Raw genomic sequence first — 19,565 nt, forward strand, 5'->3', positions numbered from 1 at the left:
GTTCTAGTTTTAATTTGACTGGAATCCAAAAACGAAGTGTAGCACTCCATACAATACTTGCACTCAGAGAAGGTTCAAGAAACCTCAACTGACTGGACAGACAAAATGCAATCATGTCTGTCAATTTTACTAAGCACAGCTTGGAGATGAGGTTGCGTTCACCTCCCTAGGTGAGCTCACCTAATGGCTAGAGCACAGGTGGAAAGCAGGGGATGAAGCTATTTGCTTTGGTGAGGAAATTCGAACCTAAATCAGGCTGTGAGGCTGTGTATTGTAGGAAAATCTTGTCTTGGGGCTGTTTTGCTCGCAAAGTCTTAGAAAAGACGAGTGAAAGCATGACCACTGATCAGCAGTAATTTTCCACTGAAACAGGTAATGTTAATTCTGGTCCCTCTTCAAAGCGTTTCTGCATTCTAGCACCCTTTGATAGACTAAAATACAGGAGGCCCAAAAATATATTCTTTCTCTAAATCCCTTTCCACCGTTTGAATATAAGCATCAGTGATGCTCCCTCTTCTACTTTTTCTCCCTCTTTCAGTTAATGTGGAATTGCTTTACGTACAGAGGTGCATCCTCATCTGAAAGCAGGCAGTGCATGGCCAACAGGGGGAAAAAATGCTCACTGCCTCAAATCAACAAAGCACTCTTCTAAGCAGGAACAGAAATAACTCCCAGTTGTGCAGAAGGGCACTAAACTCTATGTCTTTCACTTTCTGGGTGAATACCAGTGAAGCTAATTGAGGTAGCTAGACTATCTCCTGTTTGTTGTACTACAATGTTTTGCGGGTGAAGCCCATAAAATTCAGGACAAAATCTGGAACAAAAGCTGCCAGGGCAGATGGTGTGGCTTAGCATTGTGGATTCAAAGCACATACACGTCTTTCCAGCTCTGAGTAATGGGGCTGGGATTGAAGAACGGCATTAAAACTCACCTGTCCTAAGTGTTCCCTGTTGATTAGGCAGGTCATTTTGGTAGTTTCACCTTTACAAGCAGATTAAAGATCAAACACCTGCTTCCGGATTCATTCCAGTAATTCAGTGGCTAAAAATGTTCATCTGTGGCACTTTACTTGCCTATATTTTTTATTCATTCCAAGTTCTCCACTGAAGCTTCTTCACTAAAGGATCACAACAAAAATACATTTATAAAAAAATAATGTCAAAAGCTTCTTGAATGCAGCTATTATCTGAAATGCACGAGTTAATTTTGACTATTTTAGCATTCCACTAACATCAGTTAAAGTTGAAATTCACAAAACTGCCTTGCAAAATTCTGCACTATAACCAGCTGCAAAACCTCAGCTAAAGAGCTCAACACAGCAATGTCAAAGGCACACTTTGCTGTTTTGAGTCAAATATGGCATTTTCCTGACCTGCTGCTGCTAATCCATTCAAGCATATGTTTGCACGGCTGTTTTTGCCAGCCCACTTTCAGCTGTCACTGGCCTCCACAGAAAATAATAATAAACAGTGAGTACACCCACAGGGATGTAACTGAGAGTAAGCTGGATGCACAGAGAGGTCTGGAAGCTATAAGAACATGAAACCATACAGCCTTCCTAATTTCTTTTTTCATACGTGTAATATACTTCAGCCCCAAAACAACAGCATTGATTTTCAGGTGATATTTTATTGTGCACGATAACAAAGGTTTGAAAAAAAAAGCCACAGGAAATGTGAGTAATGGAGTGTTGCTTACTTACAGAGTACATAGAGCATATTCTGTGAAAGCTACTAATTTCTGTTGATGGGAGCACATTAATTTAAAGTAAGCATTATTGTGAGGTACCTTGCAAAGTGAATTTTGCAAATGTTTTTTCCCTAAACTTGCACTTGAAATTTAGAAACTTGTATTTACATGACACCAACATTGCTGCAGAGTGTATAGCATTAAACTATTATACAGGAAAATATCTCATTATTACTAAAAGAAATAGGCACACAGAAAGTATCATCAAAATACGAAACATTAGCCCTAGAAAATGTCAAATGACTCAAAAGCTCTTTGGAAAATTTGTGGATGTTGAGGTATGCATTACTTTTGTAATTTTATTGCCACTATTTTCATTCTTCCCGTGATACAATTAAAAAAAAAAAACATACTTTCAATCAATTACAACTTTCTACAAAGGACTTATTCTGCCTTTATTTATTTTTTAACTGTAAAGAGAAAATCCACACTGATTCTCACTGCAGAATGGTAGAACTCTAGTAGGTAACAGTGCAGAAAATCCTGCAAGAGGTCTACAAGGCACTGTTCTCTTTCTGAGTGCTTGACATGCATACAGGCCACGTGTGATGGCTGATTTGTAAGACATGAACAACAGAAACTAGATCTAAAGCTAAAATGTAGTGTAATTATTTAATAATAATTAAATATTATATATATATTTTTATCTAATGAAATAAACTCCATCATTTCTAAAAGCCATTCTGCTTTAAAACACTATGGGCTGCAGAAAGATGTCTGCAAAATTAAACAGATATGAATTTTGAAAGATACTTTATGAAAACGAGCAAGAACCAAGGTCAACCAAGTAGCACTTAGGTCAACTGATATAGTTTGCCTGAATATAAACCATTCCCAAATAATGTAACCCCCTCTATAAACAGAAGAGACCAAATGCTCTGTTGATTTACTGCCACTGATTTATGTGCCAACAAGCAAGTTGGTCCACTGTCAACACAGAGTAATCCTATCGTGAGCCTGACGTGTATCAGGTGAAATTACACAAGGATTCCTTGCTACAATTTTTCTGGGAAGTCTTGATGGCAACTGGGGAGCTTTTGAAAACCATAAAATACTTAGGATGTCAGATAATTATTCTAACAATGACTTTCTGACATGCTCCTTTTTGAAAAAACAAAACAGAACAAAACAAAAAGAACAACCCAGTTTTGTGTGGTTGGCAGAATCCACTGATAGGGAAGGCATGCCCACCTCCAACCACAAAACAAACTTGGCTACCATGGTGCTGCAGTGGCAAATAGATGAATTTCAAATTCCTTTGGCAGTTTCATGACGTCCCAGCATCAGAAATGTTTACTGCCTTTTTTTCCCCTCAAGACAAGCTAGCATCTGCTGGTTTTCAGTGGGCTCAGCTACCTGTGGGCCTTCATGTGACAGAGCACAACACGCAAACAAAAGCGGTCTGGAGGATGATGCTCAGAAACCATCATGAGATCTTAAGGCAGTGGCCTGGGTTTAGAAACACAGCCAAAGTATGAGACAGCATCCTCAAGATGAGAGGCTCCCTCTGTGAAACGGGCCTCTCCCGGCGACCGCTGGTATCCTACATTGGCTAAATCTATTGATCTGGATCTATTTAAACAGATTTTAAACTAACCGTAAATAAAACCAGGACTGACCTAAAATGTAAACAAATTCTATCCTAATGTAAACTGAGGGGAATTTTGTATCCATTTGCACGCTGACATACAGTGCTGTGTACTGAGAACAGAAGCATGATAAATGACAGCAGAATATGGCCCAACTACCTTGACATTTTACTTCCCTGCAGGAAGGCGCTGGCCTACACTAACTGTTGAAGAGCCAACTGTCTACAGTAGTACTCTATATTTCTATAATATTCTGTATCGAAGCAATAAATATTAGATATAATCTGTATATTAGATTTCATATTTATCTGATAGCTATTTAAATCTACATTGTCATATATAAGCAGTGACCACTCCTACCTGGCAGCATACACTATTTGCGTGAACGTGTTAAAATCATCACATGGGTTTGTATTTATGTAGGACTCTCCTGGTCAAATAGCAACTTAAACGTACATAAAAAAGGGAATTTGCACAGAGGTTGGACTTTGTTAAATGTTTCTGTGGTTCCGCATAACATCATTTCAGTATGGGGATTTCACAATTCTATCTCAATTTTATGTTACTGTTATTATTATTTTAAAGACTGAGAATACAGGTAGAATAGACTTCAAAATCTCCAATAAAGTTATATCAGTACAGCACAGGAATACGTATTTTCAAGTTTAAGAAATAACAATTTCATTGTTCCTAACCTTTTTCCTCTACATATATAAATCTCCTTTTTACAGAAAGTGCACACTGAAAACAAGGACAATCAAAATGTTTTGGCGCTGCTGAGATGTGAAAGTGTTTCAACTGAACAGGATCTGCAGAAAAAAACATCATGCATCTGTTAATGAACTATTACAATTACTATAATCTAGCTCTGCAAATTGCAAACTTCTTACATGTTAAATAGTAAGCTATGTTGAAATTGCTGCCTGTTTACAAATGAGAAACCCCACCTCATTTTCCTCCAAAAAAAGTGGTCGGGTAATTCCTACTGTTTAGCTTCTCAGAAATATCAGAACTATTAAAGACATCATGAAAATGTTCATTTTCACAGGAGTAAAAATGTCCAGTTATTTACCTAGGCAAAATGTAAATAATTGTTACATTCTGTAATTCTAACTTCAGAAACTCAACTTTAACTATGTTAAAAAACATAGAGGTAACCAAATATTTTGATGAATACTTTTAGAACGCAATTTCTGAGTTCAGAGAATATCCAGGTATTATCCTTTGAACCAAATACTGACTCTCCTTTGCAAAAGCTGATACTTGTGGAGATTTATTTATTCACAGAATAATTTCTGTGGCCCTCAGGCACAGTCAATATTGTTATTGACTGTTATCAATTATTCACCAAAGGCAGAACATAATTGTTGTCTTCCTTTTAAGTTGATGTTGCACTGGAAAGCACTAATTAAAAAAAAAAAAAAAGAAAGAAAAAAAAACTCTGAAAATTGAAAAATATTATGCTTTGTACAGAAATCAACATTCAGGTGTTAATAACTGTAGCTGACAGTACTGCATTTCTTCAGATGAACAACCTCAAGAGCTGATAGATCGCCTGCCTTTCACCTACAGCAGTTCTGCCATAAATGGATGGCTTGCAAAAGTTTCCTTTCTACAATACACAAATTTCCAATACTTTTTGCCTCAGGATTCTTTTTTTTCTGTAGTGTGTAAGCCAGTATCCCAAGAAACTGTGGTGCGCTGGAACACTTCACTTAAGAAGGTATCTAAAACTGACATGAAGACGTCTAATATATGCTTAGTTTACTTCTCAGCAGTTTTGATAATTTATACTAGTGTCAGGCAGCCTCTAGAGCTTCTTCATAGAAACATAACTGATGCTTGATAACAGTCTAAGGAAAGAATTAATTCTCATTTCTCTTTTCAGTCTTTGATAAACTGAAACCAAACAGATAACAGCTTATCGTTGGTCATGATTTAAAAAAAAAACAACAACAAAAGTATTCTTTATAGACACAAAAAATGACCAACCGACCTTACGCTGCAGCAGTATTTGCAGATATGAGTAGTTCTGATCTACAAAGGTTGTTCCAGAAGTAATGCCTCCTAGTTTATTATGTTGGCCCACAAGGCAGATGATGGGATGGCAGTAGAGGTTGAAGTAGAGGTTCCCACCAATATACCATTACATTTTATTCATATGTGAGACTGATAGCAGCACAGGGGCAGTCTGACAAAATGGCATCTGACATGGAAACATGGATGAAGCAGTGGGGGGGAACTGAATTCTTCCATGTGGAAAAAGCCAGCACCAAATGTCACTCACTGTGCTTGTGTCCCAATCACCTCATCCACGAGAGTCGGCAGATTATGACCACAAAACTGTGTACGGAGATGAATGCTGGCTTCAACACATTGAAAATGATGATGGCAACATTAGAGTATCACCAAGCGTGTGCCAGCTAGACCCTATAAATGCTCACAGAGGAACAGAAAGAACACTGCTTACAATATTGTCTGGATCTAGTGAACCAATATGAGGCTGAAGGTGATTAGTTTCTTGGATCGCATCGTTATCAGCGACAAGATTTGGTGTCACCACTATAAGCCAGAGTCAAAACAGCACTCCATGAAGTAGCAACATGTGAATTCCCCATCGATGAAGAAGTTCACACGGGTCAAGTGATGTGCAGCGTCTTCTGGGATAGGAAAGGGGTGAGCCTTCCTGATTTCTTGGAACTCAAACAAACAGTCAGCTCTGACAGCCACATCACAACACTGACTAAGATGAAGGCTCGAACATCCAGAGCTAGGCCAGAGAAGTTGGCAACCTTTCTCTTGCAACATGACAACTCTGGACACCGTATCAGTCTGAAGACTGTGGAATACATTGCCAATATTGGCTGGACCGTCCTACCACAGCCACCATACAGCCTGGATTTGGTGCCTTCTGACTTCCATCTGTTCAAGCCGATGAAAGATGGATTGCATGGGCAATATTTTCTTAGCAATGACACCATGACACTTGCTGTGATACAGTGGGTCAGCTCCACTGGTGCAGATTTTCACAAGCACAGCATGCAGGCTCTTGTTCATTGCAGGTAAAAATGCACAGTTAATTGTGGTGGCTATGATGAAAAGTAGAGTTTGGTAGCTGAGAATTTTCTCTATCAAATAGTGTCATGGATGCTTACCTGTGCAACCTATTGTAGGGTACCTGCTTTAGCAGAAGGTTAGACTTGATGATCTCTCAAGATCCCTTCCAACACTGAGATTGTGTGATTCTGTTATTGTGCTCTTTGTTCAGGTTGTAGCTTTCATGGAAATAAATAGGAGACATTACTTTCAGAGCAACCTCCATAAAAGCAGCGTTTTTATATCTGAAAGGGTAGAGGAATGTTTCTGGAAAATAGATATTATTCTTTATGCTGAACATTAGGCAACAAAATCCATTCACCATAACATCAACCAAAGGATAGATTCTAAAATCTATTTAATAATAAATCTAAACTTATGATGTGACAATTCCATGTTCCAACTATTAAAAGTTGAAAAAAGAAAAATAAGCCAACTTTCTAGCATTTCTATGCTAATAAAACAAATACTACAGGGAAACTGTATCATATACAGGTGTGCTTTCCTGAAAATGTGTACTTGGGGAAAAAAACAACAATAAAAAAAGATCTCCTTCATGAACAAAACTAAGTGAACAAGCTGCAAAGCGTACTTAGAAGGAATGCTCAGTACTATATACTTATAGAAGAGCATCACATTTTAATAAGACTGAAGGAAAAAGTAGCCACTTCAGTTTGTACCCATAGAATTCAAGCCTAACTGCACTGAAAATACAAATTATTTAGGTTAAGTACTTGAGAAAGTCTATTCTTTTCAGCTTTCATGTGAAGAAGAGAATTTTACTGTTTCTCCATATGCACATTTTTTAGAATTTCAATGCAATCATTTTATCATGGACAGAAAAGTATTCTTCCTCCCCCCAGATTGGAAAAGACATGTTTCATAAACACTGAAGTAGATGCTTAGTATAGAAACTTCCTATATTTGGCTTCGACAGCTGATCTGAATTAAAGTTAATAAATCTTTTTTTTTCCATTGCTGCTCCACCTACTACAAAACTGTAGAGATGGAGTTATTACTGAAACATAGATTCTCCCAGAAGATATCCAAATACCTTCCTCCAAATTTTTTCCATAATTTGTATTAGTTTTACGTAGTCTTAGCTTTAAACCCACTGTGGAAAAAGTTGTGCAAGAGTAGTCAATTAAAGATTCTTCAGATGAATGGTTTAGTTCCTTCTAGGATAACGATGCAGAGGAATATCGGTGAAAAATATGCTAGTTATGACATTTTCTTTGTTAAAATTTCTTTATGTTCCAAATGAATTCTTCACTCCACATTCCTGTATTTGGTAAACAAGTTATACAGTACTCTCAGTGTAGATTTCAAGTCACAATTTACAATATCTAGAAAAAAAGACAGGGAAAAAATTATTAGCAACTTGGTACATCCAAAACATTTTCAGAAAAAGTGCTTATTCTTCTATTTTCTGCTGAGATCCATATCTGTAAACATAAGAATCACAAAGACAGTAAAAAAAGAATAGAAATATAAATAAAGCAATTTTTAAACTCAAAAATCAAAAATCATTTTTTCAACTACGTTTACTTAAGGTTACAAATACCTTAAAGTTGCTGATGTAGAAATGCAACCAAATTTTCAAGGCCTATAAGATAAAACTGTACCTAGCTTCACATATACTGACAGGACTAAATCTTCAGTTAGTTGTGGCCAAAAAAATCTGAAAAAAATTATCAAGCAGGAAAATTTTTCTCATACATAAGGATTACAGGACACTGGGCTGTAATTTCCATTACTAGGTCTAATTTTGTCAAGATAATTAGAGGCAAGGCTAAAATTTCTACAGGATCTACAGAAACTAGGTGTGTAAGTGCCCCTTGAAGACATTTTAGAAAATGCTTTAGTTAAGCTGATGTACATGGCTGAATCAGTCCTTGGACACTCAACATCTAAAGTAAAGGATTCGTGCAGAACAAAAAGTTAATGAATACCTGCTGTTTCCAAGGGAAGTTGTTGAGAAAGTCAATATTATTTCACAAGAAATCTATAAAACAAACTGACATGTACCATTGCAGCAGGCTATATTCATGCTTCAAGGGATATTTAATCTCAAATAGGGTCTTAGGAATTACCCACCAGAAAGGCTCCTTTCTTTTTGACAACTGTACAGGAACTCAGTCTCCTAGGCTTTGGTCCTTAGAGCTAGCCATGAAGGTGTAAAGCTGCTGGTGTGCATACTCTCACTATTTTCAAAGCTTCCAAGGAAACCCATTAAACTGTGTATGTAATCACCAGATGGCTTTACCAGTTTTGCCATTATATCCACCTTTGCTGATGCTTCTCGCAGACGGTGAAGGGGTTATACTTAGAAGAATGAACTCAATCAAAGCCATGTATGCTGTTCCAAACCATGCTGTGAAAGGCTAAAGACATCAGGGCTGCTCTGAAAGTAATGTCATTACATTGACCCACAATGTCAGAGGCAGATGTTGGTGGGACAGCAGTAGAGGTTGAATCTTTCCACCAATATTCTGTTACATGCTGTTGCCATGTGATGGATGGCAGCAGAGGGGCACTCTGACAAAATGGTGCCTGACACTGAAGGGGAAAAAACTTCACCCACTGACATTCAAACGACACTTGCTGAATGTGTATGGAGACCAAAGAGCAGAAGTGAGCACAGAGAGGTGGTGGGTGGTGCATTTCAGCAGCGGCAACAGAGGGTCGTCTCCACTGGTGCAGACCTTTATAAGCGCAGCATGCAGGCTGTTATTCATTGCTGGTAAAAATGCACAGGTAATTAATGGTGGTGACTATGTTGAAAAACAGTGTACTGCAGCTGAGAATTATCTCTGTCCAACAGTGTTACTGTGCTTTCTGTAACTGTTGTACCTTCCATGGAAATAAATAGCAGGCATTACTTTTAGAGCAGCCTACGTATTAGCCATATGGCAAAATGACATCCGTGGATAAAGATTGAAAACAGACAAACCTACGTTTCTTGATGAGATTATGCACGGTCATGAAATCATGGCCAAAAAGTTTTGTGATTCTTAGTAAATCAGATAAAAAAATGCTTGCTACAGAATGAAGAAAAAATGCCAAAATCTACAGGAAAGGCATTTTGTCCCACAACATCACATTATACTTTGTAGTACTGTTTGCACATAGTTCAGAAAGTTTCTTCTTTCATGCCAGAAGTGAGCTGCATAACGCTTTCATTTCCTAACGCAGAACTTCAAATGAATGAAGAGATACATTCTGTATCTCTTCACAAGCCTTTGAAAAAATTACCAGATGATTCCACCACCAGAACAGAACTCCAGAGAAAGGCCCACAGCAAAAAGCAAAGTGCTCCATGAGAAAGAAAGATTTATTTCCATTGCTAATTGTGTTTGACGTGTATAACGTTTTACTGGTTACAATTTTCAAAAAGCGGAATTTCAGCTTGGCTTTGATTTACACGTTTCAAGAAGTAGTCTGAAAAGCTCAAACTGCAAATGAATTTGTTATAGACTCAGTAAATTAATGTTCTGGCCATTTTTAAAGTAAAAGGTCATGGAAAGCTTTTTAATACTCTTCCAATTATATTGCAAACAAGCCAAATAAACTGTTGACCCCATAAAAATCATTGGTTTTCATACTCATTTATTCAGCCACATTCTTTTTTTCCACTAAATATGTTTTTCATATTCTGAAGCACTTTTCAGCATTTTTTTTCCCCCAAGAACCTCAAAGAAACAGTGTAGGAATTTAAAGAGTATTTAGTCTATGCATTTAGGGTAAAATTCTTTTCAATGCTCTTTTGCTCACTGGAAATTTTAAGTACGGGCATTGTGCCCAGTGTAACAACACATAAAACAGAAGTGCTTTTCCATTCACATTGGGCAGGAAGTTTCGTATTAAGCATTTCAATAATTGCACAAGAAATGTCTTATATATGCTGAAATATCCTTATGGCTTGATTTATACTGGAAAAATTAGCTGTCCCCTGGAGCAATAAATACCCCCAAAGTTAAATGCCATAAGAATTTTAAACCTCCACAAGAACAAGGGATCACAGATATTCTCTGTTTTACTTGGATCTCTAGATTTCGCTGTTTTCCTCTTCTCTTTTTGACTGTTTCAATCACAGAAGTTTGTGACACAGTCACCACTGCTGCAGTTAAGTATGATTGTGAAGCAATCAAGAGAAGTGATGAAGTAGGCTGGGTAGATGCAGATTAAATGCATAGGTGGCATAAGCTCAGTCCTCAGACATAAATCTGTGCACATGCCTGCTGATGTCACAATTTGGAGGTCAGGAGGGATGAAAAAAGAGCAGAACAGAGCAGAAATTGATTAACTGTGTCAGAATCTCCAGTGTCCTTAATATAAGAAGTCGAAGCATCAGTTTCTATCATTCCTGAGGAAATAATGATCCAGTATTACGGTAGGACAAATACATTAATTATTGTGGTAGGTAACCTGCAGCACCCAGCTACCACCATTGGGAAGGGCTGCATATCCAGCAAGCCCACGGCAAGAACAACAGAAATCATATGAATACCTCATACTACAGGGAATCAAGAGTCTTATATACAGCCTGAAAAGCAGGATTTAAATCTTGTATTTATATAAGTGAAGAGGAGTGGAATAGTGGTCCTGCAGAGGTCAGCAACAAAACCTTCACCTTCAGTCACCTGAGCACTTCAGAATGTGCCTCAACTTTCTCTACCTCATTCACATTTTAACCTTTATTTAGCTGTAACAAAACCCTATGAGATCTGGATCTAACACATTTTTTTTAAAGAGGTGCAAAAAAAGTAACATAGATACCTTCTGGTCTAGGCTTTGGTTTTTCCAATCCACCATCCTGCATTAGCTCAAATGCAAAGGACACATTGAGGACCTAGTAATATGATACAGGCAGTTGTTATTATGATCTATACACAGTATACTAAAAAAGGTCAAATCAAGATGCATTTAAAGCTGCAAATCTATATGCTGGGAAGGAAAAAAAAAAATCAAATCTGCATCTAGATCAATCTAAATCAATCTAGACAATCCTTTATTTTTTTTTTATTTTTTTTTTTTTTTTTTTTTTTTTTCCTGGGTGGTGAAAGTGTTTCAGAAATATAAAAGTAACTGAAAAGTAGCATGTGAACTAACATTACACGTACAAAAAACCGTCCTCCAAGTTTACAAACAGGAACATGATGGCTTACGTAGTGTGCATCTTAGATAGCTGAATTGCTTACAAAGCAACAGACATCAGGGTAATGGTTAGTCTTAAAATGATACATAGTACATACATGTCTTCAGGCTTTCAAAAAATATGAAACTTTTGAAACGTCAAATTCTTTGATGTTGGGCTCAAAAAAAATCAGTCCTGTCCTCAATTTGTGTATAATTTTAATGAACACTAAGGCTGGCTCAATGACAGCATCACACAATGGTTGCCAAAATCAGTTAATATTTGCTAGACACCCTATCATTAATATAATTTTCCCTTTTATTCTGAATAAGTATCAACACTGAGATTTTGAAAAATGCTTGGAAATGGTTACCAGTTCAGCCCTGTTCTCTTTGGTTTTCAGCTATCAACATTGAACCTATACAGAAAAGTCAGTATCATCCCTAAAACAATAGGTATGTTTGCTTAGATGGTTTTTGTTTTGTTTGTAAGAGAAAAATGAAATCTCATTACCTTTTGTTCAAAACTATCAGGAGTCAAGAAAAAGCTGTGGAGAGGAACAAAATAGCCTTCTAGGAGACCCATTAGCAGCACTAAGTACACACCATCTGCAAACTGTAAAAAAGACACTTCTCAGTATTTTTGCTGAATACATGCACAGAAGAAAGTTTCTGTAGAAGGCAATGGTCAGCAACTTTGACCTGTGTCTTTGTTTTCTATTCTGCTAGTTGCAGGAAATCAGAACAACCACTTTTCAGGCTATAAATTAGCACACGTTCTCTGAGCAGAGAAAAGCAGAACGAAGGTGCACTGAGGACTGCACTGAAGTTCAGTATGTTGAAGAAAATAAAGGAATAAAGAATTAAAATTTCCACATTACACATTCATCTCTATCTAAAAATTAGTAACATTCATGAGACTTTGCTCAAGGCATCTCACTCGTAACCCTGTGGCATTAAGTCTACCATAATCAAACTCTGAGATACCAGAAACAAACTATAACCTGAAGGGAGACTGTAAGCGAGGTGAGTGTCAGCCTCTTTTCTCAGATGACAAGCGATAAGTCACAAGGAAATGGCCCCAGGATGTGTTGGATAGATTTCAATTGGATAAAAGGAAGAACTTTTACACAGAAAGGATGGCCAGGTGTTGGAACAGGCTGCTCAGGGAAGTGGAGGAATCAGCTTCCCTGGAGGTTCTTATCAGGATGTGATGCTAAGGGACATGGTTTAGTGGTGGCATTTTTTGATCCTAAGGGCCCTTTCCAATGTAATTGATTCTATCATTCTATCTTCCTGAAGTAGCTTATTTTGTTTCAACTGATAGAAATAGAATCTCTCACCTTAGAGAGTACTGTTTTGGATAGATGTTTAAGGTGTTTCCAGGCATGTTTGAATAACACATTTTTTTCCCCAAAATTAAACAATGCAATATGCACGCACAGTAACACTTTTCTGAAAGCCCTTTCCATCTAAAACTCAATTTTACCTTTAAAAAACCTCTATCAGAGTGAAAGTTATTCAAATAAACCAGAGATTCTTAATAGCACGTATCAAGACATTAAATAAAGCATGTTGTGAAGACACCAGTTTTTTTCTAGTGTGGGTAGCCTCCTTCCTGTCTGACCTCCTGCTGCAGTTGTTCATATAAGGATTTTCTGATACCACAGAATAAAGCTTTTCTTTTAGCTTCTTTCTAGCCAATTTAGCATCTGAGAACAGGAAAAGAAGACCATGGACCACATTATTTCTGTGGCGCAATCAAGCCTGCAGCTCAACTGTACAGCTGCCTATACACTTGAGCAGCTTCTGTCTCAAGAATTCATCTTACTGAATAGAGCCATTGTAATCCCATGAGATTACTTGCTAGTGTAAAGGTAGGCAGGAAACAACTGTTCATCTTGAAACTGTTTCAAACCAAGCAGACGGAGCCTCTCCTGATGAAAACAGGCACAGGTTCTTCTTACAGCACTTAGCAGCACCCAAGAGGTAGCATCTGCTAACTAATTTTTATGCTAATTAAAGTACAAAACTGTTGCCCTTATGATTTCTCTGCTTAACTGGTGAGGGTTCTCCTCATATGAATATATCTAAAACTGGAGGGTTTCCCACTGAAATAACATCTCAGAGCCTGATCAATAGCAATTCAGTTGTATTTCTGCATAAAGCTGGGGGCATAGTGCATTACACAGCACCAAGTGACCCTCTCCTTCAACAAAAGCTATAAAATCCTACCTGGGTCTCCAGTTCAGTGACCTCCAAATTCAATTTGTTGAGATGCTTGTTCACAAATGTGATGAGAGTCTGAAACGTGAAAACAGTTTAGTGAAGGTCTATTCAGTGGGGCACCTGTTCCAGACGCAGAGTACGTAATCCCCTCAGAGCAGAACTTGTAAGAGCAAGGAGACTGCAGTACAATTATTTTTTTAGATTTTAAAACCGAATTATGAGATTTTTAATTTTTTTTTAATAAAGAATGATAAATTGAAATAAAATAAACACAATTATATGAATAAAAAAATCACTGCTACAATGCAACAGCTTCAAAAAAAAAAAATAAAAAATCTTGTGGCAGACTGTAGGGAAGTGGATGAATTGGACTTCACTCAAATCTGACAAGAGCCCAAATCCTCCAGGTCAGGCTACTGGCAGCTGTAAACTGCATAGCTTTTGGTGTCAGTAAACTCGATCAACCCAGCTGGGTTTTAACCAACACGCACTTTGTGAGAATTTCTTTTTGATGGAAACTTTGAGAACTTCATCTTTTTTTGCGTTCCAAATTTAAGTTCATGTTGCTAAATACTATCAAAAAGAAACATTATAGTAATGAATTTCTATTTTTGTTTTCAGCAGAAAGTTTAATTGTATTTAATGCATGCAAATGATGTCTATTTTATATTATATACATACGCACACACTACATAAACACACACAAGCATGTAGACACATGCTGTACTTATTAAAATAGAATCCTTCCAACCTTCTTTACTACGCTGAGCTTGTCTGGAGCATGGTCAAATAGCGTGTCAAATGCATCTCTTTCTGAAAAACATTCAGAGATGTTAATACACTTCGAAGCACTTGTCCAAATACATTAAACACTTGATAAACACTTGATTAAGCACACACTTGTTTAAGACAACAGAATCAATAAAATGTTTCAATACAGTCTCTTTGTATTCCAAGTACTAAATATTTTGCATATTTCTCTCTTGCTTCAGGCTGCTTGTAATTTATTCTCTATTATTTAGAGAAAGCACTATTTTCAAGTACAATTTGGGCTGCTTAATAACCCTGTTTCTCAAAAAATGAGCAGAGTAGAATATTTATGCATTGAACTTTACACAGGGAGCAGGGAGCTAAAGTAACCAACTTATTTTGTTCAGAAGAATATGACTTTACATCTGGAGTTACTACAGAGGAAAATTTTCCCTGGGGCCACAATATGCATATATCGCTCAGCTGACTGCTGTGTTATTAACCACCTCAGGCAAGCTTACAACTACACAGCTGTAAAGAACTCTTTTGCATAGATGTTGTTGGACCATTCTGATATGCAATTTAGGACATGGTTAGCAGGACAGGCAACCTAAAGTAAAATGCCTACAGCAGTACGGTGGTTACCTTCTGAAGGAAAAAAAAAAGAAAAAAAGAAGAAGAGCAATTGCCATTTGGACAACACAAGTGATAGAGAATGACAAAAAATTGCATTTGTATTCCTCAAAAAAATGCTAAGAGTAAATCTAAAGGCATTCGTAGAAGGCAGACTATAGGAAGTAAGGCTGCTCTCAGATATCATGGGAAAATGTCATGCCTCCAGTCTTTAACTCAGCAATAAGGCAACGACTGAGACAATATAAGAAATAAATGTTGAATTCTTGGTGGGTGTCCATCTATGCTCCTCAGATGATTGTGTTGTGCTGGCCAGGCATTTGGCCAGTCTCAGTACCAACCATGAGACTTAACTGGCACAGAAATACGCTGAAGAATGACCCTAAGTCATTTAAGAGTTAAGTAGGTAATGGATACAAGAATGCCAACATGTTCACCAGTGAGTTTATCGTAAGATATCATTTCATATTATGCTGGGAGATTATGATCATTAATATTATTTCAATAATGTTCTGGAGGCTAAACCGTAAAGCATCTGCAAACTAGCACGAGCTGAGAAGTACTGAAATGAGTTTTAAAGATGGTCACATTGATTTTAATGCTTTTCTCCCTTTGTTAACTGTCAGAACAGTCTGTGGCAGACATATTCATATCTGAATCAGATCAATTAGAAATCCTCTACTTCCTTGCAGATTAATCAATTCCATTCATTCCATCCACTCATTCCAGAACTGATGTATTCTTTGGATGACTTAAGAAGATAACAATCATATGAACTTACCATGTCTTCCTGAAAATGCCCTGTGGAAAACAAAACAAAACAAAACAAAAAAAAGCAGTTAAATATGTAATCCACTTGCAGACACTGTACTGCAAAATAAAACAGTGCATGTGGTCAGATCTTCAGCTTGGTGAAAACTGGAGGAAATTCATGGGATTAAGAAAATCCTCATCAAGTTATCCCAGCTGAGACTTTGGATTAGTCTGGAGTAAATCAGCATAATATCTCCTGGATTCACAGAGTCTCATAGGAAGGCCAGTTCTCAGATTTCCAACTGCTGAGCGACCAAATCAACATAACTTGCCTCAGTAAAGACAACATTTTCATGTTGATTTGGTGAAAAACTTTCCCTTTGCCTTAAATGCATTTATCACAACACCTGCAATACAATTCCAGCCAGGACAGTGCTCGGACTGCATTCTTAATAACTACAGCATTTTGCTTCAGTGGAACTCTCACATAAATATTGTGCATATATAAATCTAAAGTTTAATAAAAAGTCATTAGTCTGAATTCTCTCCAATCTATTAGGAACTTGGATATTCTTCTACTATTTTCTGTTGGTTTGGAATAACTTTTCTGCTATGAATTGCTTGGTGAGATGACACATAACAGAGACTAACACTATCATTTTTCACATCCCTGAAGTCCAAGTGGCTCAAAAAATAAAAGCCATATTGCATTCCAAAGAATCTAGTTCTCCTGTATCAAATAAATACCAATATGAAAGAATGAGACATATTTTTGTATGTTTCAAGGCCTTTTGAATACAATAATAAGTAAGAAAAACAATAACTATGGAAGTAAATAGCAATAAATAGAAAATACATAAATTTTGAATATCTTCACCCTTCTCTATTATCTTGGTCTCCTGCTTTTAGTTCCCCAGCTCTGTGTTTCCACACCCTTTTGTATTTTTAGATGCATGTCTGCAGCCCTTGCAAAGGCTAAAGTACAATTACTGGCTGATGCATCATCTTCCCTGGACCCCAATACCAAAATCTAAATATCAGCAAATGCTTGAATTTCTGAGAAGCATCTGCGTTCAATTACTGAACTGCTGGCAAAAGCAATGTTGACATACTCGGTGTTACCAGTTATTTCCTCTTGGACTTGTCGAGACTGGAGGATTCCTTCTCGTTTCTGGAAGAAATAAAGAAGGACATCTTAATGGTTAGGGTACAGTAAAAATGTAGTTGTGATCTACAAGTGCCATCAGATAAGAAATCTACAAAATAAGAACCGCTTTTTTTTTAAAAGCAAACTTGCAGTAATATATTATTTCACCTTGGAATTATTTCAGAAAACTCTTGTACAGTAACAAGAAACTTGAAACTCCACCTGTAGAAGGAAGTATTTCTTCTCTTCATTGTTCTTAACTCACTTTTCTTTTAAGGGCCCCAATTCAGCGAGGTATTTGAAACACTTAAGCGCATATGTAAGTACTTCAGTAGATTTATTTCTTAGTGAGTTGAATTAAACCTTGTATTTCAAGGAATACTTTGGCAGATGGTGCCCATGCTTCGTCTTTGGTAAAATCTTGCTCTTAAGCTACCTGTTCTTTCTGCCTTGCTCATGCACTTCTTTTTTTTCACCTTCGTCTTTTCTTTTCCTGACTACTTTCCACACAAAGGGCTCTATTTGCTTGTGATGGAAAGCCAAAATGGAGGATAATCCATTTACAGTGTGCTCCAGAACCTACTCATCATGGTGTTAACATATGCTTTAGCTCCAATGCTCTTCTGATGTGAGAAGCCCTTCATATGTGGTATTTAGAATCCCGTGTCTAGAAGCTGTGCACAAAATGGCAGAAGCCAACTCAAATGGTAGCAATTTGAGTCAGTTGGAAAATGAAGTAGTTGAAAAAATTTCACACTGTTTCCAGGATGCTGACTACAGTCATCTGGTAGTGGCATACATACCACACATATGTTTTGCTTCTCTTTGTGTTCTTTCTGTTAATTCTATTCACTGAAATTAGCAAAATTTTGCAATACAGAAAGAAAAGCCAGGCCATTGCTGACGACTGCATGTAAAGTCTAGACATTAGGCAATTATTCATGATTCTTCACTCCTTGCCATACAAGGAAATAAGAAAAATAAATTTATGCTGGTCCCAGACTTGTCTTCTATGTGGAAAAAAGGAGAATAACAATTTGGAAAAATCCTTCATGGCATGTCAACTGGAGCTATTGCTCTTCCTTGCTTTGGAAAAGATAATACACGCCCCACCAGAGGCAGCCCTGGGTTAATGACGTGCTGAGGATTTGGCCGGGTTCGCAAGAAAGCCGCACATAGCAAACTCTTGGTCTTCAGACAGGTACTTCAAATAACCTCATTTGTCCTTCTAGATAGGTGATGTAGTTTCAGGGGGTTTCCTTCACCTTTTTTTAAGCTCCGCTACTAAACCTCTTGCATATGGTTAAAACACTTTTAAGGAGGAGCTTTAAACATAAAAACAGAGTGGAGTCCAGTGTATTACAGACTGAAAGAGGAGACACAGATCAGCTGCTGAGATTCCTATCCCTTCCATCATGTATCTTGAAAGTCTGAAGAAAAACTGCATCATCTAGGACTACACTCACCTCCAGGCTGTGCAGAGAATAAGCATCTGAAGTCAAAGTTACAATCTAGCTCAAATTAGAATTACATTCCGGTTTGTGTTTTTTTTCTCCATTAATGCAGAGCGAAAGGCATTTTTCTATTTCCTCTTGATGATGATTCTGATGTGCCAATGATGTGTTTTGGAGCAAAAGCCCCATCATTCTACCTTCCTGTGACTAAGTACCACAGTAATGGCAACTGTACTTCTCAGTGCCCTGTCTGCTTATACAAGGAAGAAAATGGCTTCTAATACTTTGCTTTCCCTCTGCAAATGTGCAACATGACCTAAAGCCTTTTTTAATATTAATAGAAAACATATTTCACTTTTTGATAACTAGTGTTAATATGAATAAGAATTCTGCATTCTGATTTTATTGTTGATAAAAAAGTAAAAATAATTACATTATTGGAGTTTCCAGGTTGCCCAAATATGAGATGCATCTGTTGGATACTTGAAAAACTTTATTTGGATAGGCTTAGCATTTTGCTCCCTCCCAGCTGAAAGACTCCACTAAAGGCCAAGACCTTCCTACTTATGTATTGTCTGAATTTGGTAGCTGAATGTAGAGCAAACAAATAAAAAATACCTGAAAGCTAGGTAAGAAATGGAAAGGGTCTCTTCATTTGCCTTTGCATCAGCTGTACATAATCAGTTTTCTATAAGCAATGGCTAGCTGCTTTGTTGCCCCGACAGCTCTACAAATGCATTCTTACAATCTCTCACTCACACAATCTGTCATTCAACCATTGAAGGATGGCATAACTAATTAACTAAAGAAAAGTGAAAAAAAAAAAGCAGAAAGATCCAGCTCTCCACAAATTCTCTCAATTGTTTCAGCAGACAAGATCAAACAAAGTCTGGGCTTTGTTCAGAGTTACTCATTCTATCAGTCTAGAAGGAAAGGAAAGCAATATAACAAAATAGCTACAAAAGATCCAAGTACCAATTTTTCACAAATCAGCTTAGCACACGTATTTCATAACAGTCTCATTGCTA

At 37.2% G+C, this 19,565-nt stretch overlaps 1 protein-coding gene across 1 annotated transcript in view; it reads right to left on the bottom strand.

Annotated features, from left to right (window-relative positions):
- Positions 1-1,610: 1,610 nt before the first annotated feature.
- Positions 1,611-19,565, bottom strand: part of PARVA (parvin alpha) — a 65,371-nt gene continuing 47,416 nt past the window's right edge. Inside the window, 7 exon segments of the mRNA XM_052693283.1 lie at positions 1,611-7,781; positions 11,215-11,287; positions 12,086-12,187; positions 13,807-13,875; positions 14,552-14,613; positions 15,965-15,984; positions 17,049-17,107. Of these exon segments, the coding sequence (XP_052549243.1) occupies positions 7,705-7,781; positions 11,215-11,287; positions 12,086-12,187; positions 13,807-13,875; positions 14,552-14,613; positions 15,965-15,984; positions 17,049-17,107 (462 nt within the window). The 3' untranslated portion in view covers positions 1,611-7,704.

The sequence above is a fragment of the Tympanuchus pallidicinctus genome, unplaced genomic scaffold (genome assembly GCF_026119805.1).
Source record: "Tympanuchus pallidicinctus isolate F22 unplaced genomic scaffold, pur_lepc_1.0 scaffold3, whole genome shotgun sequence".
NCBI classification, from domain to species: domain Eukaryota; kingdom Metazoa; phylum Chordata; class Aves; order Galliformes; family Phasianidae; genus Tympanuchus; species Tympanuchus pallidicinctus.